At 37.2% G+C, this 24,891-nt stretch overlaps 1 protein-coding gene across 1 annotated transcript in view; it reads right to left on the bottom strand.

Annotated features, from left to right (window-relative positions):
- LOC109103592 (collagen alpha-1(XX) chain-like) overlaps positions 1-24,804 on the bottom strand; it is a 28,268-nt gene extending 3,464 nt beyond the window's left edge. Inside the window, exons 1-40 of the mRNA XM_042713039.1 lie at positions 24,088-24,804; positions 22,986-23,107; positions 20,111-20,215; positions 17,866-18,009; positions 16,796-16,951; positions 15,238-15,429; positions 14,467-14,634; positions 13,805-13,924; positions 13,019-13,183; positions 11,202-11,360; positions 10,931-11,100; positions 10,169-10,298; positions 9,495-9,640; positions 9,265-9,394; positions 7,993-8,132; positions 7,228-7,354; positions 7,007-7,146; positions 6,748-6,880; positions 6,525-6,667; positions 5,370-5,499; positions 5,120-5,236; positions 4,837-4,983; positions 4,690-4,746; positions 4,347-4,385; positions 3,577-3,715; positions 3,360-3,502; positions 3,133-3,242; positions 2,503-2,661; positions 2,334-2,411; positions 2,159-2,245; positions 1,980-2,033; positions 1,507-1,600; positions 1,367-1,422; positions 1,233-1,266; positions 1,066-1,139; positions 887-958; positions 702-737; positions 554-620; positions 244-432; positions 45-122 (exon numbers count right to left, since the gene is read on the bottom strand). Coding sequence (XP_042568973.1) covers positions 45-122; positions 244-432; positions 554-620; positions 702-737; positions 887-958; positions 1,066-1,139; positions 1,233-1,266; positions 1,367-1,422; positions 1,507-1,600; positions 1,980-2,033; positions 2,159-2,245; positions 2,334-2,411; positions 2,503-2,661; positions 3,133-3,242; positions 3,360-3,502; positions 3,577-3,715; positions 4,347-4,385; positions 4,690-4,746; positions 4,837-4,983; positions 5,120-5,236; positions 5,370-5,499; positions 6,525-6,667; positions 6,748-6,880; positions 7,007-7,146; positions 7,228-7,354; positions 7,993-8,132; positions 9,265-9,394; positions 9,495-9,640; positions 10,169-10,298; positions 10,931-11,100; positions 11,202-11,360; positions 13,019-13,183; positions 13,805-13,924; positions 14,467-14,634; positions 15,238-15,429; positions 16,796-16,951; positions 17,866-18,009; positions 20,111-20,215; positions 22,986-23,107; positions 24,088-24,122 — 4,585 coding nt within the window. The 5' untranslated portion in view covers positions 24,123-24,804. The remainder of the gene's footprint in view (positions 1-44; positions 123-243; positions 433-553; positions 621-701; positions 738-886; positions 959-1,065; positions 1,140-1,232; positions 1,267-1,366; positions 1,423-1,506; positions 1,601-1,979; positions 2,034-2,158; positions 2,246-2,333; positions 2,412-2,502; positions 2,662-3,132; positions 3,243-3,359; positions 3,503-3,576; positions 3,716-4,346; positions 4,386-4,689; positions 4,747-4,836; positions 4,984-5,119; positions 5,237-5,369; positions 5,500-6,524; positions 6,668-6,747; positions 6,881-7,006; positions 7,147-7,227; positions 7,355-7,992; positions 8,133-9,264; positions 9,395-9,494; positions 9,641-10,168; positions 10,299-10,930; positions 11,101-11,201; positions 11,361-13,018; positions 13,184-13,804; positions 13,925-14,466; positions 14,635-15,237; positions 15,430-16,795; positions 16,952-17,865; positions 18,010-20,110; positions 20,216-22,985; positions 23,108-24,087) is intronic.
- Positions 24,805-24,891: the final 87 nt, after the last annotated feature.

Here is a 24,891-nt window from a genome sequence, read left to right as displayed (position 1 = left end):
ATAAATAATGAAGACCCCTTTAAAAATTACAAATGTTTCAATACCTGCAAAACCTTTTATTCCTTGTGGTCCCACCACATTTGCTCCTGGAGAGCCCTTCTCACCAGGCATCCCTCTGCGTCCTATAAGTTAAAAACATGTAATACAGATTTTCAATAAAAACTAATGTCTAATGGCAACCATCAGATGTGGTGTTTGGCTGGCAGACTGCATCTTCAAAGAAATGAAAGTGTCAAGGCTTACCCTGCTCACCAGGGTACCCTGGTTTCCCAGACTCTCCTCTGCTTCCTTGTCGACCCTGAGGGCCTCGGGATCCAGGTGGCCCCCTTCCCCCTGGTATCCCAGGCTCTCCTGGTGGTGCTACTGGTTCCTGGATGGGCACTGGCTTTCGATTAATCTCGTTCAGAAAAGCATCCAACTTCAGGACTTCATCTAGGACAGTTTATTATAACTGATATGCAGTTACTCAGGCCAAGATTCCCATTAAAGATGCTTTTAAATTCTGCATTCAGGGTTTCTTCTTTGAGATGGATGTAGTTAATATACTACTTACTGTGCACAAGTTTTTCGCAGGCCTGTGTAACAAGCTGGTAAATCATGGCAAGAGAATGTGGCTCACCCTAATAAACAGAAGAACTATTAAAACAAACAAAATTTATTTTAAGGTTTGCATGTAGCAAAGTTGTCATTTTGTAACCCACCTTCTCTCCTCTCTCACCCTTACTTCCAGGAAGACCCTATGAAAGAGAGAGAAAAGAAATCTGGAACATCTTAGCCAATTTCTATCCAACTTTTTTCAAATATATCAAATGCTTTCTGGACATCTATCTTGGCTGGAATGTATGCATGAAAGACACAAAGGGTAATACAGCACAATTCTACTCACTGTGGGCCCTACAGGACCTAATGGCCCTCTCTCTCCCAGTGGCCCTGGATGACCAGGCATACCCTGGAAACCCTACAAATTGTAGACACAGAAATGTAAAAAAAAAAAAAAAAAGAGTACAGTGAAAGCATGTACAGTATGAGATACTCCTTGAATGCTTATAAGTAAGGCTGTCTTACTCTTGGTCCTGGGATTCCTGGGCTACCGATGTTACCCTCCATTCCTCTGGTGCCCTGTGGGCAATTTATTAACAGTAAGATCAATGAAAGACTGAATATTTCAAACACGCATAGGACAACTACCACCAAAAATTCAGAGAAATTGCTTTGGGACTTGTCTTTAGGATCTTTAATTTTTTGTTCAGGTTTTCCTGGTAAACCCTATCAACACAAAGTGAAGAAAATGTGAGATATTCCAGAGGAAAAAAAATCACTACTATCAGCTACAACCATGGCATATAAGATGGATTTTGAAGCTCACCTGGCTCCCAGGTCTTCCAATATCTCCCTTTTCCCCTCTTGCTCCTGGTGGGCCTATTAAGACAAAGGAAGAGGGTTTAAATCTGTTCCAAATGCTAATATACATTACATCTTTTCTGTAGAACAAGTGTAGGCATACCACTTTGCCCATTACAGTTATTCCCCGAGGACCAGAGGGTCCAAGAGCGCCAAAGCCACCCTCAGGGCCCGATTTACCAGGTGGACCCACCTCTCCCTGGAGAAATGTAGAAAAGGGACAGAAACAGAAACAAAAGTGAGAGTAAAGACATTTTGAACATTCTTGTCATTAAAGAATCCTGAAAAAAAAATGTATAATGGTTTCCACAAAAATATTAAGCAACATGACTTTTTTGAACATTAATAATAAGAATGATTGTTTCTTGAGCAGCAAATCAACATTTAAGAAAGATTTCTCAAGGATCATGTGATACTGAAGACTGGAGTAATGGCTGCTGAAATTTTAGCTTTGCCATTACAAGAATAAATTTTAAATTTTGGGAAATATTTATCTTTTTTAATGTGTTATTGTTTTTTGGGGTTTCCATTTTAAATTTTTGGTCAACAAACCCAACTTTGCATGCAAGTTTCCTTACCTTTTGTCCCCCCTCTCCTTTTTCTCCCTTTTCCCCACGAGGGCCAGGTCTCCCCTGAATACAAGCATATCATTACAACAATAATTATCATAATGCTGATTATTCCAACAACTACTAAATTGATTTCACAAGCTTCCTAATGTTTGTGTCATTTTAAAAATGCAGCACTGTAGTCTCACAGGTGGCCCAGTGTCTCCAGGTGCTCCTGGGACATCGGTGGTGCAGGTGCATGCATAAGCAGGGGCAGGACAGCTCTCCTCATCTCTCTAGAGAACAGAGAGTGACACTTAAAATACAGAAGCAGCTTTAAGACATCCTGCACTACATGTAATTCATCCTAGACTGATCATGTACCTGTGAGGGAAGATCACAGCAGTTGTCTTCTGATACCCAAGTAGTGTTGCACACAATCTCAAAGGACAGCAGCTGAAACTAGAGGAAACACAATATGCATGGCCTTAATATGTGTACAGTATATGCATTACTGTTTACAGTATGTTTCTGGTCATGAAGTGAGACTCACAGCCGCAGATCCGCTGTTAGGTCCACGTGTCTTCATTAGTTTGCCCAACATCTCAAAACCATCAGTGGGCAAAGTTCCCAGGGGGCGTGCAGGCCTCTCACTAACCCGCTGGCAGTCTACAAACAGAGATACACTTACCTGACTGACGGACAAATGGATCTGCCAATCAGTTAGAGATGAGAAGAATCAGTGGCAGTTTAAATGTTGTAGTTCTTGTCTTTACTCACTCAAAGTACTCAAATGATTTTTTGATAAGCGCTGTTGTAAAACATTACTGACCAGTCCTTTCCTAGAAACTGTTGCTATCTGTTGCTAGAAGATCTGTGTGTTTGGACAGTTTAAAACAATTTTATGGATATTCTCCAAAGTACACTGAAAGAAAATCTATAAAATCTAAAAAATTAATGTAAACTTTCAAATTAGGTTTTTCTTTTTTTAGTTGATGTTGAGAAGTGCTCAGCTACATTATGATTTTAAGTTACATTTTTAAAGTGAAATGGCTGATTCGTACAAATAATAACTATCATTGTTGGAAATCTCCAGTTCATTCCTATGGGACATTCTGTAAAGTTTTTCTGACTGATCGACAGTAACCAAAAAAAAAAAAAAAAAAAAAACTTTCACACAAACCTTATGAAAGCTGCCATAGAAAACTGAGTGGACTTGTGGCTGGTCAAAGGTCAGTTCTTGTATCTCTCCTCTATAGTCCAGACTGAAATACAGCAGAACCTTCTTCTCAGCTAAATGCCAGAACAGAGAATAAGGATCTAATGAACTTGGGATTTACAATTTAATAGTCCTGCTACTGAATTGAAGCCATTCTACAATTTTATCTACAGAAATGTCCAGGCACTCACGGTCTAGCACCACCCCCATCTTGGGCTGGAAGTCATTGTCCGTGAGCTGCCAGAGGGCGAAGGGCTCCCTGGGTGAATCCTGCAAGAGCCTGAAGGCCATGCTGATGGTGTGTTCAGGAGAAAAGCCAGCCGGGTGGATAAAGCTGACAAAGACAAACAGGGTGTGAGCACTGAATGAAGGGTGTAACTGAGCATGTGTGTGTTTTGTGTTTCTCACCTTGTGCTCTGGGTCAGCTGTACGTCTCTGTAGATGGTGTAACTGGGCAAAGTGCTGAAGATGAAAGGTTCAGCTGCCACACCCTCAACAGTAGAGTGAGCTCTCTGAGTTAGACCGAATGCTTCCATCATGTCGAAGCCTAGTAAACACACACACACAAATTTAAGTGTTTTTTTTTTTTTTTTACACAGTACAGGGCTCAAAATAACTATTAACTCTGGGTCAGTATATGAAAGAGTTTATGAATTTAATTTAATGAAATGCCTTTAATAACCTTAAAGTCTGATTACTCGATTGTTGAAAAAGGTGTTCCTCAAGGTTCTTCCTCAATTGTTTTTTTTATTAAAATATTAAATTATAAATGTATTAAAATAAGAAATAAAATATATATAAATAAAATATATCATCAAACAATTAATTCTTCAATATATATATTTTTTGTGTGTGTGTTAGGCACCTGTGAAATTATGAAGTATTGGCCTGACTGGGCAAACAGAACATTCTTGCTGTTGAGCCCTGCAGTGGCACCATGTTGCTCTTTTAGAAAAGTAGTAGGCTATAATCTTGGTTGTCGCTCTGCAAAACTTTGCTCAAAAGTAGAGCATGCCAATGTCTGATACAATGTCTGCTAATGTCTGACATATGCAAAGGTCATTAAACTTTAAAGGGAATGCATGAATTGAACATATGTACACCCAAAATTCCATTTAAGTAATTTTAGATAAAACATCTGCCAAATGCATACATGTAAAATGTAAATATGACCATACCTTTAACCACATGATTTCTGATTGTTGTCTCAGGACACACTGAGAAGAAAAAGAAAGTCACCATGTTATGTTTGAAGAAAGCTTGTTTTACCACAAACAGCATAAAGGCCTGTTCACACCAGTAGTGAAGTGGAAAAGCAAAGCGAATTCATTTATGTTTACATTGCTGAATGAAGAATCGATTCACTCACCAAAGAAAAACAGCTTTGTTCTGTTGTCAATTTAATTTATTTGGTATGAATAGATGAAAAAGTATGCATTGTTTCAAAATCTTGGTCACACTGAATATTCATGGAAATATTTGTGTTTGGTGTGAACAGGCCTTAACTGTTGCAACTCTTACCTTCTCTTTGTACGGGATGCAGTCGAGGAGGAACCTGAATTCTCACTGGAGCAGTTGCTTTATGAAAGAATTAAATGCTATTAATTGAGCAAATCATAACATCAGATATTTTTTTAGGCTGAAGTATGTCTCCAACAGAATTCTGACCTGTAGGGTGAAGGATAGTGACCGCAGTGCTCTCTACTGTTCCCAAACGGGAGTGCACACTGACGCGGTAGACAGTTTCAGGCTGCAGCTCAGAGAAACAGTGGCTGCTGCTAGCAGCATCTACTATGCCTTCCTTAGTCTGTTTATCTGAGAACAAACATAAAGAGAGAGAGAGAGAGAGAGAGAGAGAGAGAGAGAGAGAGAGAGAAATAAATGTCCCAAAACAAACTGTTCAGAACTTTTCCAAAAAACATTTAATGATTCTTTATTTCAGAGCTGGTACCTCTGAGAGCCTGGATGACTATGCGATAACCACTGACAGCTGGTACGGGCCTCCAGGACACACATATACTGGAGTGGTCAGACCGCACCACACTCACACTGCTCACCCGCAGGCTAGCTAGTTGTGCAGAGAGAGGAGATTAAATACAAGACACAGTCTGGCAGTGCAGTGTCAAGTGGAAAGTATATACTTGGTCAGCACACACTGTAATACTAGCGCTACTGAATTGATGTGTGTGTGTGAGACTCACTGGTCTTCCCCTGGGCTGAGGCGCTGCCGCCCTCTCTGTTGCGGTACTCAGCAGTCACCAGCACACTGTAACGAGTGTCAGGCAGCAGATTCTGCAGCAGGACGCGCTTCTCACTGCCTGGCAATGACACCTATTTAACCAACATGACAACATTACACCTCACCTCGACCACATCACAGCACAGCACAGAGACAGCGCTCAAAGATAATAAATGCCATTCGCTTAAATTCTGATTCTGGCAAAATATCAGTGCTCGTACTACTTGATCTCAGTGCTGCGTTTGACACTGTCGATCATAACATACTTCTAGAGAGACTGGAAAACTGGCTTGGGCTTTCTGGGATGGTCCTTAAATGGTTCAGGTCATACTTAGAAGTATGTGAGTCATACTTATGTGAGTATAGGAGATCATAAGTCTAAGTGGACGTCCATGACGTGTTATCAGTGTTGAAAACAGTTGTGATGTCTAATATTTTTGTGAAAACTGCAATACATTTTCAGGATTCTTTGATCAACAGAAGGTTCAAAAGAACAGCATTTGTTTGTTTGTAATATAATTATGACTATATCCTTATTGTCACTTTTGATCAGTTTAAAGCATCCCTTTTCTTTAAAAAAAATCTAAAACTTTTGAATGGTATGATATCAATATCATATGGTGTGATATCAATATTATAATATAATAATAAATGAACATATAACAGTTTTAAATTTCTCAGGGCCATATAGTGTTATCAACATCAAGACTGAGTGATCAACTTTGATTTTGAGGTCATTATTATTTTATTAATTTGAGAGTGACTAAAATGTTTTGAAATTTAAAGTTGTTGTTTTTTCCAGTTATGTTTTTATTTCAGTTATTATATGTTTCTTTACGTTGTCTGGAGAAAATATGTCTGGTGTTTGCCCATTCACATGTCAATGCCACAATCTTCAGGTGTTGTAGGTAGTTGTCAAGCTATTGCAGTGCATTTGCTAAAGTGGCCTGAGTGGTTTTAAAAGCCTTTTTTTAAATGGTTATGAGTGGTTGCCACAAGTACCCAAGTCTCTGGTCCCTAAAAATAGAATCTATAGGGCACATAGATGGAGATAAGACAATTCAAATACACACAGGCAATACAAAATAAGAGGTTTCACTCTTCTAAAAGCACTCACTGTGTTTTCCCTCACATCCCCATTAAGTGGAGTGTACGACACAAGGTACTGCAGCACATGGGCGTTGGGGTGAACCCAGGTGACCAGCATACTGACTGCTGTCTCCTCTGAAATGGATAAACTGCTCGGACCACCTCCAGATACTAAAGCAGCACAAAAAATGTGACAGTTATTCACATGTTGTAGTCAAAGGTATCACATGTGTATAAGTATATATACTCACAGGTGCTGTATCGTATGGCCACAGCCTCACTCTGAGCACCATCGGCATATAATGCAGAGAGTGAAATCTGATATTCCTTATCTTCCTCAACCTCTTCCAAGATTGCCCCCTCACTCTCCCCATCTACTGTCAACTGCAATATGTACATGAATTACCACTTATCATTACCTTACTATATAGGTTATAGTATTTATGTAGCTATTTCAATCAGTATTGACTGCACAGACATAACACAGGAAGTGATAGAGTTGGAGCTAACCTGTCTGAGGTCTCCTTCACTGAGAGAGATCCATTTAATGAGATAGGAGACCACGTCACTTGCTGCAGCTTCCCATCGCACTGTTATGTCACTGCCAGAGAAGTTAGTGACTCTCAGATCGGAGGGAGCTGGGACCCTTACTAGAAGATCAAAGAGCATATCAACAACATCCTCCAAATTGGAGCAACAAAATAAAACATAAAAAAATGTGTGTAACTTACAGGTAGTGACATTGGCTGTGATAGGAGTGGACAGGCCCTTTTCGTAGAGAGACTGCACTGACACCAGATACCTGGAGAGGGAAGACAGATTCTGCAGCAACACTGTGTTCACACCGTTGACCTCCACCTGAGAATCAGAGAGAATAAAATAGACATACAATACTGCTCAAAGGTTTGGAGTTGGTAAGTTATTTTTTTTTTTTTTTGGATTTTGTATGTTGTTTTTTATTATGATGTATTTTTCTTTTTTATGATTGAAATTTTTTTTTTTTTTTTTAATTACAATTTAAAAACAGCTGCTTTCTATTTGAATCTATTTTAAAATGTAATTTATTTATGTGGTGCAAAGCTGAGCTGCTTTCTACATTACAGTCTTGAAACATGATCCTTCAGAAATCATTCAAATATGCTGATTTGGTGCATTTATTATTATCATAAATGTTCAAATTTTTTTTGCTGTTTTGATTTTTTTTCCCTTTTTTTCAGAATTCTTTGATTAATAGGACATTCAAAAGATTAGCTTTTATTTAAAATGGAAATGTTTGAAACTTTATGATCTTTTTAATGAGTCATTCAGTGCTTAAAGTGGAAAAAAGAAGTGCCTGTACAGTACAGGCAACATGTCAGAAGTGGTGGTAGTAAACACGAAAATGTGATTTTGCTATAGAGTATAATATTTTGGTGCCAGTACTGCGTACCGTAAATAAAAGTATTTATTTCTCAAGTCAAGTAAAATGTGACAAGTGACTTCTGGGATCTGCTAACCTGCTTGACGTCACTGCCGTGATTGGTGCTGTAGATGATGCGGTGTGCAGGAACATCGACAGCTCCAGGGATCCACGTGACCTTCAGAGTGCTGTGACTGACCATGGGAAACTGTAAACTGAGAGGAGACGGCAATGGGACTGGAAAAAACAGACAGATGAGAGAGAGAACAGATGGAATGAGCAAAAAACATAGAGAAAGAGGTCTGCATGGGACTCAATTTGATTTGGTGTGGCAAGAAACGCAACTTCTGGGTTAGAGGGTGTATGACAGGGTCAAGAGCTGAGCATGGGAGTTTGAAAATTAAAAAATGCTATTTTGTTATTACTGCATTATGAATCAGTTACAGTTCATTTTAGTGAATTGATCCAGAATGATTCAATGATTCTTTTATGTCAGACACAAAAGGGTTCACCCAAGTCCTTATTTCAAAAGAGCTGTAGCATGTGTGTCCAGAGCAAAAAACAGTTGGTGTAGACATCTTACCACCACATACTGGTTGACAGTTTCCATTCAAGTTTCATTTTATATTTATCTTTGAGGAACAAAGAGGAAGATCATGGGTTCAGTTATCAGTACCGGCAGGAAATGTAGGTGGGGGAAGTGAATGAACAGCGCTCTCTTGCACCCACAATACACCCAATTGCTCCCTGGGCAATGCAGCAAAAATGCCCACTGCTCCAGGTGTGTGTTCACTGTGTGTGTGTGTTCACTACTCACTGCTGTATGTGTGTGCACTTGGATTGGTGAAATGCAGAGTGAAATTCTGAGTATGAGTGACCACTTGGTTACACGTCACTTTAGGTTGTTATTTTAAACATGAGAAGCAGCCATCTGTTTTTCTGATCTAATTTATGGTGCTTAATGGTAGAAATTAAGTCTATCTGCAGTTTGTCTCTCCTTCCTTCTTTTATGACATTATTAAAGATATAGTTTACCCAAAAATGAAACTTCTGTTAACATTTACTCGACTTTTTTTCTTTTGCAAAACACAAAGGAAGAGATTATAAAAAACTTTGGTAGTCAAACAGATTTGGTGTCTGTTGACTCGGTATAGACAAAAAACAGAATAGCTTCTTTTACATTCCAGAGACAAAAGTGATACAGATGTGGAATGAGATGTAAATTTTTTCAAAGAGCAGAATTTTTCAATTTTGTGAGAACTATCCCATTAAGAAGATTTGTGGCTTTGATGGCTGCTTCTCATGCACAGACCTCTGTATAGAATGCGATCTGTTTCTATGAAAGTGCTGATAATGAATCTGTATTTACAGGTGGTGCCGATGGCTGTGATTGGGTCACTGGGTTCCTCATCATACAGAGCATAAAGTGTCACTGAATAATCTGTGGACGGCATCAGATCCACCAACTCCACATCAGTTTGAGCAGGTCCAAACTTAACCTGGAACAAGAGACAAGAGCACAGGAACAGCATCACACCATTGTAGCATAATTAGAAACACTGTGCCACATGGTGAGATGTCACATGATCCCAGACTCACCTCTTTGGCATCATCAGGCTCTCCATCATTGAGTGCTGAGTATAAGGCCATGTACTGTGTGGCTCCTGCAGCCAGCTGCCAGCGCACCCGCAGACTGTTAGGAGAGGAAGCGCTGACCTCTAGAGCCTCAGGTATCGCCAATGGTACTTTAATGAGGAAAAACATTTAATATGATATGCAGTGGGGTCTAAAACTCTGAGACCAAATTACATTATCATCATTTATGACAGTTTTATCCAAACCAACTTACAAAAAAACAATTCTATTTTTTTTTTAGATAACTAGATTATGAGGCCAGCTAGAGAGGAGGAGAAAAGCAAGCTAAAGAGGAGAACTCCACAAGTTTGTGAGAAATCTGATGATCATGCTCTCCAGAATGATTTGAGAATAATAAGAGCATATTGAGCTTCAATGGAAGAAGAACATCTGATCGAATGTACAAAGAGTCACATGATCAGTGTCAGAAATGTGCTTATTTGATTAGTGACCAAGAAATTCTGCAGAATTTGAAATATTTCTAGTTCAATTTTTGTCATAATATTTGTTTTTAAATTGCAAAATCCTTAAACCTTCTGCTTCCATGTTTTGAATCCCATATTTTCAGTGTGGCCTTGGGACTTTTAACTATAAATCAGGAAATGTTATGAAAGAGCATTTTGAATGCTGGAACTCACATGTGGTGAAGGTGCCTCTCAGAGCAGAGCCCACATTGTTCTCATAGACAGGAAAGATGGACAGGTGGTACTGTGTCTGTGAGGACAGTCCTGTCAGCAGAGCTGTGGAGTCTGTTCCATTCACCACCATCTGAGATAAATCACACAAAATTTGTCTTCTGAATTAATTACAGCATAGAAAACGTCCTGTAGGTGGCACCAAGAAACCAACTTAGCATCAGTTCCTGGTGCTCAAAAGTAAACCACAGCGATCTGATACAAGAAATTCCATCTTTTAGCATTTTTACAGGATACCAGTCTCCAGCATGTACTAATGGCTGAGATATAACTTTTAGACAGCATCTGAAATGGCATACTTCCCTACTATATAGAAGGTGAAAAACAGTATGTGAAAAGAATATGTCCGAACTCACAGTTTGCATAAAAAAATTGGAAAAAGTTATTATTTCTAGTGAGATTCTAAAGTGTGCATCAAGTGGACACTTACTCTCCCACGAGGCCACGGGAGAGAAGTTGTGAATGGCTGTGAAGTGATGCAACTGTAGTAAATTATGTAGTACATTAATTCAAACTGACACGTTCGTGCTATATAACAAACTTTTTTTTACAATGTAAACCTATGTATACATACAATGTATGCCCGCAATGTATACTTATTCAGATTAAGTACTTACTCAGAGAGTATGCCATTTCAGATGCAGCCTTAGTCTAACAGACTAACTTATTATTTGAGTATGGGTGTCTCTTTAACGCTTGTCTCACCTCTTTTAGACTCTGTCCTTCAGCTGTGTGGTACACCACTCTGTACTGCTGAGGTCTTTTGCTGGGGACGGTCCAACGCAGGCGCACCTCTCTCGACCCTAGTCCTACGTACTGCAGATCAGTTGGGCTGGGATAGGACAGAACTGGGTCCTGAGTGGGACGCTCCATTCCTTCTCGCAAAAGACACATACCGTTTTGTTTTAATGGGAGTATGTAGTAGAAACCTGTTAGATCAATATAATGAAGGCTAATCTGTGTGTGATTGACCTACTCTTCGTTTTAATACGGTCTTCAATCTTGCCACAGAGGATGCGTGCTAGTCTTCCCACCAGTTTACTGAGTAGAGGAAAATCATTCACATTATACACATTTAGCTCCAGCGGTTCAGACGCCACCTGCCTCAACTCTGCCTCATCTGCATTTTTTACACCTGAACATGAGTGAGAAAGAAAAAAAATAAACTATATATGTTAATATACACATAATTATAGCAAAGGTCGTTTTAAATATGCATTAGCATATACAGTATTTATACTACCATTCAAAAGAATACAAATCATAAGTAATTCATAAGTAAGTTTTTTTTTTAAAGAAGTTAACACTTGTATTCAGCAAAGATGCATTGAATTGTTAAAAACAAAATTGACAAAGACATTTCTAATGTTATAAAAGACTTATATTTCAAATAAATGCTGTTCTCTTGAACTTTATATTCAATGTGAAGTGAAGGCCAAGCATTGTAGCCCATAATCAGAATTTGTACGCTGCATTTATTCCATCCAAGTTAGTGCACTCAGATTAGGAGCAGTGAGTAGTGAGAAACAAACCTGTGATCTTCAGGTTAATACAAATCTGACTCTCTAACCATTATGCCCCAAATTCCCTAAATAATTAATAAAAGAATCTTGATAAAAATCAGGGTTTCCACAAAAACATTAAGCAGCACAACTGTTCTCCACATTGATAATAATAAGAAAAGTTTCTTGAGCACAAAAACAGCATTCTAAAATTATTTCTGAAGGATCATTTGACTATATTTTTGATCCAAGAAATACAGCCTAGGTGAGCAAAAGAGTCTTTTTTTCAAAAACATAAAAAAAGATCTTACCGACCCCAAAATATATTTTTTTGTTGTGTATTAATTAACAAACAGCATTCATCTTCACAAAGCATCACTGAAATTCATTATAATGTGTAATTTGTTAAAAAAGAGGCACTCACCTATGAGCAATGATCTCTACCCCGGCATTCTTCAGCCCGTTGGCTGCAGCATGGCATCATCCTGAGATTTCCCATCAGTCAGCAGCAACAAGAACTGTGGGGTATTGGGTCGTGCCCCCACATCCTCCTTCAGATTGGTTTCAAGAGCATGTATGAGAGCCTGACCTGAAATAAGACATTATAATGTTAAAAAATACAGGGAAGATGTGCAAAATTTGCAGATAAACTCTCATATTGGTTTCCATATAAGCATCCCTATCATCACTGCTGGATTACCTTGATGTGTGCAGTCAATAAGATGCAGATTATTAGGTAACAAAAAACAATAAGCCACAAGATGCTGTGTGTTTAGTAACTTTACAGGGAACAAGATGTGTTGGATATAATGCAAATCAGACTACCTAAAACCCTCTTTACCATGGTAAGACTAATTGCTTATAAATGGTGACCATAACAATATGATAAAAAACATAAATGTTCAATAGATTTTAAAGAATGCATGACATTGGTTATACTGGTTCTGGCCTGTAAATGTAGCTTGTTAATGTTATCAGTATCAGTCCAATAACTAAAATAGGTAGGTATATTTAGACTGATAAATTACAGGTAAATACTCATCTTAAGGTTGCCAAGCAATGGACATTTATTAGACAATATGCATCACATGGGGTGCATTTTATCTGCATTGTCCAACGACTCTGAATGTGGCTCATCAGATCAGAAATTATAGACTGCACCTTCCTTTTTAAAGATCTTACCGACCCCAAAATATTTAACTGTAGCGTATTCATTAACAAACAGCATTCATCTTCACAAAGCATCACTGAAATTCATTATAATGTGTAATTTGTTAAAAGAGGCACTCACCTATAGCAATGATCTCTACGCCGGCATTCTTCAGCCTGTTGGCTGCAGCTATGGCATCATCCTGAGATTTCCCATCAGTCAGCAGCAGCAAGAACTGTGGGGTATTGGGTCGTGCCCCCACATCCTCCTTCAGATTGGTTTCAAGAGCATGTATGAGAGCCTGACCTGAAATAATGACGTTATAATGTTAAAAATTAACAGGGAAGATGTTCAAATTTGCAGATAAACTCGCATATTGGTTTCATATAAGCATTCTATCATCACTGCTGGATTACCTTGATGTGTGCAGTCAATAAGATGCAGATTATTAGGTAACAAAAAACAATAAGCCACAAGATGCTGTGTGTTTAGTAACTTTATTATTAGTTAATTTACAGGGAACAAGATGTGTTGGAACTACCTAAAACCCTCTTTACCATGGTAAGACTAATTGCTTATAAATGGTGACCATAACAATATGATAAAAAACATAAATGTTCAATAGATTTTAAAGAATGCATGACATTGGTTATACTGGTTCTGGCCTGTAAATGTAGCTTGTTAATGTTATCAGTATCAGTCCAATAACTAAAATAGGTAGGTATATTTAGACTGATAAATTACAGGTAAATGCTCATCTTTAAGGTTGCCAAGCAATGTACATTATTAGACAATATGCATTCACAGGGGTGCATTTATCTGCATGTGGCTCATCCAATCAGAAATTAAAGACTGCACCTTCCTTTTCAGAATATTTATTAATCCCAGGTTGTTAAGAAATATACAGGGTGTGATATCTACAGTTACCTGTGAAAGTGTTGCCTCCCTTGTATCTGAAGTTCCTGATGGCCTCCAGGAGCGGCTCTCTAGAGGTGAAGTTATGAAGATGCCACTCTGTCCGTGGATCTCCACTGTACTGAGATAATGCTGAAATGACAACAAATTAATACTTTTAACCAGCAAGCATGCATTAAACTGATCAAAAGACACAGTAAAGCCATTTATAATGTTACAAAAGATTTCTATTTCAAATAAATGCTGTTCCTTTATTTTGAACTTATTTTGAAAAAAATGTATTACAGTTTCCACAAAAATATTAAGCAGCACAACTGTTTTCAACATTGATAATAATAAGAAATGTTTCTTGAGCAGCAAATCAGCAGATTAGAACAATATATGGAAGATCATGTGACACTGAAGACTGAAGTAATGATGCTGAAAATTCAGTTTTGCATCACAGGAATACATTTAATTTTAAATTATAGTTAAATATAAAAAAAGTTTAAACTCTTATAACATTTCAAAATATTACTGCTTTTTATCAAATAAATGCAGCCTTTGTAAGCATAAGAGACTTATTTCAAAAGCATAAAGAAATGTTTTAAAACCGAATGGTTATGTATAAAAATGCAGTTTTGAAACTGCAATGCATGTACAATGAAAATAGATGATTTGAAATAACATCTTACCTATTTGCACACCCTGTGGCCCAATGTGAAAGGGGACAGCCAGGCCCTCCAGGAAGTCACGCACTTTTCTGAAGTTTGTGCGGCCAATGCTCCAGGATCCGTCTACCAGAAGGACCAGATCAGCCTGAGCTCCAGCACTGCATTTAAACGGCTTTCGTGTGGAAACAGCTAAGACACATGGGCAAGAGTCAACACACCGGCATTTTAATAAAGGGTAACATTAAGCATTAACCAGTGGAACTTAAACTGAGTGTGAGAATGTCTTTTAATGTCTCTTAGCCTGTGCATGTTTGTAATTATATTTTGCTGTGAGTGGTATTCAAGGGTCTTTTCACACCTGAAAACATTTTGCAATCATCTCTGCTCATATATAAAACAATTTGTGCAATGATTTTGCGAGATCCTTTTTGTCAATACATATACTGTTCCTCAATGGTGCATTCCTATCTATGTGTGTGTTTTTACAGATGGGAGGAACTTCTTTACATTTTCAAACACATTTCAGTCCTGAGGGCACACAAGAGGGCCTGATAACAACCTACACAGTGTCATTAACTCTGGTTTGTCCCTAATTCTGTTATTAGCCCTCACTACACAGACACAGGAAACATCAACACAGCTCATCAACTCTGTTAAATACTGACCGTAACACAGTCAATGTGCATTTTATATTTATATTTGCATATGTTATCAATAACAATGAGCACTGATTTTCATTAACTGTTTGACCATCTGATTGATTTAATTCATCTGAAATGTGAGTGGCATTACCTGTGACAGTTTGGGTTGAAGTGGTTTTTCTCGGTTTGTTGGTGATGGTGACCTCTTCTCTCACCGACTTCCCTCCATTTTCTTCTTGATCATTTTTATCCTTGGTCTTGGATTGATTCTTGACTTTCTTCTTTTTCTTTTCTCGGGTGTTCCTGTCAACTTCTGGCTCAAGCTCAGGTACAGCAGGAGACTCTATAGGAGTATAAAGACATATATAATATATATATATATATATATATATATATATATATATATATATATATATATACACACACCACACACACACATATACACACACATACATATATCTATACATATATGCATACATATATCTATACATATCATATCAACACACTCAGCACAGGTGGGCAGCTTCCCATCCTTGTCCAGTCCCATTATTTACAGGCATTTGGGGGATGAATGGACTCTTATTAATAGGTTAGATAGTAGAACTGGCGCCAGTTCAACCATCTGTAGCCCCACCAGTAAAACTCTGATAATGACAGAGAGACTACGGGACATAAGTCTCTTATGCTCAGCAAGGCTGCATTTATTATTAATAAAATAGAAAAAAACAGTAATATTGCAAAATATTATTATATTTAAAATAACCATTTTCTATTTTAATATAATTTAAAATGTAATTTATTCCATTGTGGACATGCTGAATTTTTTCAGACATTAGATTCTAATATGCTGATTTTCTGCTCAAGAAACATTTTTATTATTATCAATGTTGAAAACAGTTGTGATGCTTAATATTTTTGTGGAAACAGTGATATGGAAGCTCCTGTCGAGTCAAATTCCTTGTGTGTGTAAACATACTTGGTAATAAAGCTCCCCCTGATTCTGATTCTGACTTTATTTATTTGGGTTATTTGATTCATAGAAATTTCAAAAGAACAACATTTATATGAATTTTTTTCTACAATGTATGTCTTTAATGTCAATTTTGATCAATGCAATGAATCCTTGTAGAATACAAATATTAATTAATTTAAAAATATATATTTATTACTGACCCCAAACTTCTGAACAGCAGTGTATAAAACATTAAAAGCCTATTTCCCAAAAGATTGTGTTGACAAATACATACATAGTTCTATCACGATAACTCTCAGAAGATTTTAGCATTGTAATGGATATGACAGTGTTAATGTATTTGGTCTTGGCGGAATAGAACTGCTATGCTGCTGCTGTTGTTGGTTATTGCTGTTGTTGTAGATTATTGCTGCTGCTGCAAGTACAGGAACTAGCTACTGCCAATACAAACGCTGATACAGTGCTGTGAATATTTAAGATATACTGCTGCTACACAAGTAGCATATATAATAACTCGTAGCAGATCTATACAGGTGGAGCTGGGGAAGGTGAAGGGTGGAGGGATATGCTCTAGTGAATGCTAACCAGCCATTGAAATGTAAAGCAGTAAGTTTAACACTGTAAATATTATCAGCTTGCTTTAACAACCCATCAGCCTGCACCATCTAGAGTTTAAGGACAGAACTTGGCATTAAACTCCTAGGAAACTGGCAGACAATGTTTGTGGATCCTCTACCTGTAGTCGTTGGTTCTCTGTAGAGCACAGTGGGAAAGGCCGCTAGTGCCTCAGTCACGTCATCCACTTCTCCAGACACAGAACCAATGGAGTGAGTTTTTTTCTTCTGCTCTCTGTTCCCACTGCGGATCAGCTCTTCCTCACGCAACCCATCGACTGAGAGGAAATAATGAACAGGGAAAGAGTGTGTGTAAACAATTTTTGCTGATTTATTTAGTAAACTATTAGGTAAATCCTATAATATAAAACAAGTGCTTAAGCCCCATTTTATTAACACCTTTCTGACATATAAGCAGATCCACATGGAAAAACTGAGTTATTGCTTAGGCTTTTATGAGGGAACAATGGAACAATCCCCCTCAGACAAGCAAGCATGGTCCTCTAGCCAAACCACACAACTGGCCTGTTCAGACCTGCACGGGGCGACAGAGTAACCTACTCTTCCAACCTTTCATCCCAACATATCACAGATGTTTGGCATAGTCTGCATCTTTTGACAATGACAACACCAGGCTATTATGGAATAAAATCTGATCTCCTTTTTTCACTGGTTTACACATTCTTATTTTACCACAGTTACAGCTGGAGAGAAATCTGAATGCTTAGTCAGGTGTTTCATCTCTTCATATCAGGATTCTTTCAGGGAGGTCGTTTCGGTGGGACAGTACTGTGTTTTAAAGGCAATTCCAAAAGTGTTTTGTGCCTGTAAAGACACAAGCATCAGTCCCAGGCTGTAATCCAACAGGAATCCACCATTTGACACTGTCAAATACAGACAGTTCCCTTATGAACACTGTGTGTGTGGAGTATGTAATGTGTTAAAAGGTATTGTTTCTGTACTTTGGAACCTTGTGCTGACATCCTATGACCGCTGGGAACTTCGACGTACAGATTTCTGCTTCTTGTGCACAAAAAGCAGTTTGGGAAGATCCCCCAACTCCAACAACAAATCAGAAGGGAAACCTCTAATCTGAATATAACTTTAAGGCATACTGTAACTTACACCACCGAACAGCACCCTAGGATAATTCTAACCACATTCGCAACATCCTCTAATCCTCCACTCTTACCAGTGAAGCGTCTTTTTGCAATGAGCTTCTCCTGTGTCCCATTGAGTGCCATAACTTGGAGGAGATACTCCTGTCTGGGGTCCAGGCCTGCCACTGTTGCCCGGCCGCGTGTGGTTGTGAGCATCAGCTCTGGCTGAGGAACCTCTGGAAAAGAGCAAGAAAGGGTGATTTCGATTTAAAGCTGTTTATGTATGTCATTTTTATGCCACTAGCATCACCAAACACTTCTATTGGATGGAGAAGCAGATAGTCCTATCCCAAACTCACGCCGCCATTGCTTGAGCTAAGAACGTTCGTTTGAATTTTTGATATAAAAAGGTTTATTGTAGTATTTGCAATGTTCCTGATCATTTCAGTCAGAACAGTTTGAGACTGAGATTATTTTGTGAACCTGTCATAATGTAATGCAGCTTTGGAAAGTTGAAATTGATTGACAGGGTTAAAATACAGTTCACTTTTGACTGCACAGCAAACCTGCATCTTACTAAGTGTCAGAGGGTGAAAAATGGACGTTAAAAAAATAAATAAAAAAAACTGACTGCTTTTGTTTTTAAAAAATATCAGGAATCCATCTATTTAAAAAATATATATGCAAAACAAAACTTTCATAATTTTAAAAAATGATGTAACCAAAAAATTCAATTAAGGTGAATTGCAGTTTTAAGTAATTTTATGTGATCAAAACTAAAATCTAGTATTTACTCGTTAAAAGTGACTGTTGCCATGTCACATTTTGAAGGCTGGTCCTTCCGGAGGTCACATTTGTTGGTTACATACATCTTATTTATTTATTTAGAAAAGTTAACATTATAAAATTGAATATAATTCCTTGTGAGGCATAAATTACTGTAATTTCTATCTTACTTTGGAATATAAATGTTGCTTTTCTGAAAAGAGACAGCCTTGATGACGCATGCGACTGACAAATGCAACCTCCAGAAGGCACAGACTTTGAAATCAGGCACAGCATGTGGGTTTTCATTTTCAAGGTATGAGGGAAAATAAGAGTAGTGAATTATTATACTTATATAGATAATGGGCAGTAAGAAATTGCACAGAAGTTAAAATTAAATATAATCAAAATACGGCAGAGTGTGAGGTGTTATTGTGAAACATGAAGATCTATTTCTGTCCGTCTCTGCCTGGAGCACTGTGGGCATGTGTGCTGTTTGTTTTGCTGTGTGAACTTTCTCAATACTGCAGCAGACCTGTCTGAACTCACCTAACTGAGCACGGGGCAGAACAGTAGATGATAGACACAAAGATAAAGACAGGGAGAGAGGGAGGGAGAGAGAGAGAGAGAGAGAGAGAGAGAGAGAGAGAGAGAGAGAGAGAGACGTTGGGCAAGAGAGAGGGGAAGAGAAGGGATTAACTGAAAGATATGGACACACATATAACGTGGTAAAAAAAAAAAAAAAAAACAAGATGAGTAGTCAGACAGAAGAGATATGAGTAAAGGTTATGACTATCCTGATTCAATCATTGCTCAAAAATCCTGCTTTCCCATTCCTCACCTGTTCTGAATGCTTACTCAGTGGGACAAGAATGTACTGCACTACAAAGAAAGAAAGAAAATTTGGGTGTTTCCACAGAGCAGCGGATGATTTAATCGCCCCTGGAGCAATCAGTTATAACTGCTATACGCTATGTTGTTCATCACAATCAGTGATATTTTTTTTCTTTGAAAGAAATTAAAAAGATTAATTATTTTATTCAGCAAGGATTAATTAAATTGATAATAACTGACAGTTAGGATTTTTACATTGTTACAAAAAGTACATTTTGAAATAAATACTGTTCTTTTGAACTTTCTAATTAACAAAGAATCCTGAAATGTTTTCCACAAAAAATTATTAATAATAATAATAATTAATTAATTAATTAATTAAAGCAGCACAACTGTTTTAAACACTAATAAGAAGAAATATTATTATTATTATCGATAAGCAAATCAGCATATTCAAATGATTTCTGAAGGATCATGTGACACTGAAGACTGAAAATTTTTAAATATATTAAAATCAGATTTAATTTTAAACTGTAAAAATATTATTTCACAATAGTACTGTTTTTATGGTATTTTTGACAAATAAATGCAGCCTAGGTGGGCAGAAGAGACTTCTTTAAAAATCCTGACCCCAAACATTTGAACGGTACTGTCACTGCATGCACATACTTTTACTTTTTACTTACAGTAAAAAGTAATGATATAATCTTAATTAGTTACCATTAACTGCAGTCTCACCTGTGATGGGCCGCACACGGACCTTATAGCCCTGCACCAGCCCTTCCGCCTCCTTCCATTTCATCTGCAGCCGATCTTCAGACAGAACAGTCAGCTTCAGCCGGCCTGGAAATGTATACAAAGACTTTATGCAACATGTTTTGTGTGAATACAAGTTCACATCACATTATTAGCAAAGAAAACAGATGAATTAGGACTGATAGTCATTTGAAAGTCTGCTAAGTTTGTGTCTACAGCCAGATGCACACACACAGATGCAATGAATACATGTGTAATAGCACAAGTCAAATGAGGGACAAAAACAAGCCTGTAACTCCAAGAGAGAATAATGGGAAAAGAGGTCTGTATGTGGGGCTTTGGGGAATGAAGATAAGATATGTATGTCTTGAAAGATCAAGGTCTTGCTCTAAAAGCATCTCAATGGCTTTTTTTCCCTCTACTTCCCCTCTGAGAAGGTCTAATATTTGAACGGGAAGTTTTTCATTCATTCTTCCTTTTCCTTCATCACTGTTCTCTTGCTCAACTCTGCCCTTGTCTTCAGCTTATCTGCATAATTTCCACATGCCAGCTTGTCACAATCCCCTCTTTCATGTTCCCTGCTCCATCTTCCCCTCTCTCCAGCTGTCTGCAAGCGCTCAAAGCAGGCCCTGTAATGCCCTGCAGGGTAACGGGGGTTGAGGACCACAGGAAATCTGCTTTTCAGTGGGGTTGAAGGTCAGCCTGAAGGGGCTGCATGCATGTAATGTCATAGTCAAGATGATTGTTACGAGGATGACCCAAAAAACAAGGAGACCCTCTTATAGTGTCTTTAAGCTCCCGATTATGTTATTGGGGGAATAAAATCGGCTAAATGGTTAAATGCTGGGTTCGTGCAATGTAAAAAAAAAAAAATGTTTTATTAGGTCTTATTAGGTTTATTAGTCTTTTATGCTGAACAAGGCTGCATTCATTTGATCAAAAATACAGAAAAAAAACTGTAATCTTGCAAAATATTATTACAATATAAAATAATGCTTTCTATTTTAACATCCTTTAAAATATAATTTATTTCTTTGATGCAAAGCTGAATTTCCATCAGCCATTACTCCAGTATAAAGTGTCACATGATCCTTAAGAAATCATTGTAATATGCTGATTTATTATTAGAATTATCAATGTTGGCAACAGTAGTTGTGCCAATTTTTTTAGAAACTGTGATACTTTTTTCAGGATTCTTTGATTAATAAAAAGTTAAAAAGAACAGCATTTATTCAAAATATAAATCTTTTCTAAAAAATATAAATCTTTGCTTCTTAATAATTTAACACATCCTTACTGAATAAAAGTTTTAATTTATTTTTAAAAAAGGAAAGAATAAAAATTATTTTTGAACTGTAGTGTATATTGTTAGAAAATATTTATTTTTTAAATAAAATATTTTTCATTCGTCAAAAAATCCAGAAAAAAGTATCACAGGTTCCAAAAAAATATTAAGCAGCACAACAGTTTCCAGCACTGATAATAAATCAGCATATTAGATTGATTTCTGAAGGATCATGTGACACTAAAGACTGGAGTAATGATGCTGAAAATTCAGGTTTGCACGACAGGAATAAATTAGATTTTATTGTATATTAAAATAGAAAAAAATTATTTTACATCATAATTTTTACATCATTGTTATTTGGCATTTTGTCCTGACATTTTATATATATATATATATATATATATATATATATATATATATATATATATATATATATATATATATACTTATTATTATTATTATTATAAAAGCAGGCACTTTTCTGCACTGTAAAAAAAAAAATTATCAGGTATAAATATTATGACATTAAAATTATCAGATTAGATTTAAAATATATAGTATTTCTAATATAATATTATAATAATATAATCTTGTTGTTATTATTATTATAAAACCAGGGGAATGATTGTAAAAAATGTTATATCAAGTATAAAAAATATGCTTTACGTGGTAACAGTTAAATGTTGAATTCAAGTAAAATTCTTATTCTTATTATTATTTCTATTATATATGACGATTAACTGCATTAGATTACAGCAATAATAGTCCTTTTAAGGGGGAAATTCAGTAGAAATAGCTTCTTAAGTTAACATTTTTACAATGCGGAAACAAATAAATATCCATGCTCTGCATTACTTGGCAGTGGATCAGAGGCAAAAGGAAGCATTCTGGCCGACACAGCAGCACCACCAACCCAGAAGTCAACAAATGTACGGCCAACTGCTCAGACAGAAACAGTGTGGAAAACACACGTGCAGCATGTATCCTCTAGGGATGGCAGAGATAACAAGAGGCCTAGAGAGAACACATAAATTATTCCAAGCATTTTTAAGGCAAATTTCTTTCCCAAATGTAGCAACATTCACCAAGGCCTATGTGCAGTTGTATAGGGATTCCACAGTGTTGCACAACGGCCTCAGGGAATATGTTTATATTCTATCTAGACTATTCTTTTCTGGTGTGCTGCTAACCAAGAATTTCCTCCCCTTGGGGAAAATACAATAAAAAAATAAAAAAAATCAGTATCATTTGGCTAAAAAAAGGAGTACACTGTTACAGGTTTTTCATTGTTTTGTGAGGTCTCAACACACTTTTCTAGCAAGTGGGTTGTAAATTTGGTCCCATTAGGACTTTTAGGAATGCAAATGATATTTCACTAGCTAAACAAAAGCTGTGTGTTTTCTGACAGTATTTCAGATGCTATCATAACTAATCAAGACAGAATAAATTATCTGTGGATGCATTTACTGATGTCTCATCAATGTGATATATTATACATACCAAATAATAGTACTATAATACCAGCATTAACATTCAAGCTTGAGTGTAAGGTAAAAGACAACATCTAACCTTGGCAATGGACTTCAGAAACCAGCATCAGGAGAACTGTCACCAGGATAAGCATTGTTTGCTCTGACGGGACGAGAGGAAACCTATTGGCTGTCATGATTGCGCTGGTATCAATTAAAGACCTGTGGGAAAATAGTCACTTTGAGCAAGGCGAAAAATTTGCATAACTTTCATTCACTCCAAACAGACATAAAAACAGAGGAGATCATAATAACATAAACAGCAGTTATGGACGGTGGCACCGTAAAGCTGTTGTTTTCTGATGAAGCCACAAAAAGAGAGCACCCCAAACTTTTTAATGCCACACAGCTTTAAACATTCTCCCTAGCCAAAGAGGAAGATTGAAAAAAGAGAGACACAGAGAGCGATGGGACACTTACAGAAAAGGCTGCACCAAAACTGGTCATTACAGACCCACTGAAGACTATTACAAGACAAGGTATTGCAAGGCTGGGGAGGTGTTGGTGTATATATGTTTGGCTATATTGTAATAAATCTGAATGTAGTGTATCCAGCATGTAAACTGTACCATTAAAATCCCATCACAGCCCAATTCAATTGAAAGAACCTTCTCGGCAGTGCGTTGGTCTGATTCACACAAATATTGTGTGAGAAGTGCAATTATTTGACACCTATTTTAATTGGACCCCCTTCCCTCCCCTTGCTTTGGGCCACAATAAGACGGCCTTTACATGCATTGGCTTGTTGTACTGAATAAAACAGAAATAGATAATACGGGAACATTAAAGCTCCGAATCGCTGAATCTGTTATTATTCTACACATTCAGTGAGCAGTCGAAAGCCATTACCGCTACACAAGCGCATTATGAAACCTAAAACTGAAGCAGTCCGCAAAAATGAGATGTATGCATATTAACCTACTAGATGGTGAGACTTGACCGTTTTACTCATTAACTCAAACATGACTTATATAAATATTGCTCAACTCAGTCACACTTGTAAACCATCAGGAGTAATACAGCAAGCAAAGGCGAATTGAAGTATTAAATTTAAAACAGCAACAGCTTCTGTTTCTATAGCCACGCAATGAAAACTCACATATAATATATGATAATGGTCGATTAGAAATAAGGTAGTTTACCTGAAGCTGAAGCGTGTACCTGGCGCATTCCACATACGTAAGGGATGTTAACACATTGAGTCCCAGTCATTCACTATCACTTCCCATTTGTTGCAGTTTATTTCTCTACTTTGGTTTGGGTTAGGTGTGAAATCTGATACGGGTGCAGTGCCCTCCTCTAGTAATATAGAGGCGGGGAATATAGTCAGTCAGGGTGGTATATAAACTATTCTGCAACGCTCGAGAGAGAGAGGAGAAACTTTGAGCTGCCCAGAATGCTGTCTGTATATTTTTGAGACAGAGGGCCTGAATATGAAACTTACTTAAACTTTTAGGCTATATAAACAAACAAACCAAAAAAAAAGCTCCCCGCACGCAGGCTGACGGACGCATATTTCGTCTTAAGTGAATACCTTCCCATCCTCTAATCCAAAACAACTGCTCTCTTGATCTTCAGACTGCTGGGAAATGAACTGGCCTCCTGACTTCGAAATTTATCCATTAAACAAACTCAATCAGGTTCATGAATTTATAGACTTCCCCGCATCTGCATGAAAACTCCACACAAACCTAATCAGCCTATATAATCTTCTTTGCTGAAGTGGGCCTCCCTGAGAGCTGATAATATTGACTGAATGATGAAAATGAAGTATATTAAACCTAGACAGCATGTAAACACCATTCACAAAGCTGCACTGTATAAAGGAAAAAAAAATATAAAAGAAGTAATCCATGGTAGAAGAAAACTAAGTTCATTCATTTTATTAAAAAAAATAGAAGGTAATCCACTCACATTCTACAGTATGTCAGAATTAGTAAAGAAAT

The sequence above is a fragment of the Cyprinus carpio genome, chromosome A23, assembly GCF_018340385.1.
Source record: "Cyprinus carpio isolate SPL01 chromosome A23, ASM1834038v1, whole genome shotgun sequence".
Lineage (NCBI taxonomy): Eukaryota > Metazoa > Chordata > Actinopteri > Cypriniformes > Cyprinidae > Cyprinus > Cyprinus carpio.
Note: the sequence above shows the minus strand (reverse complement) of the source record. Positions and strands in the feature narration are given on the sequence as shown.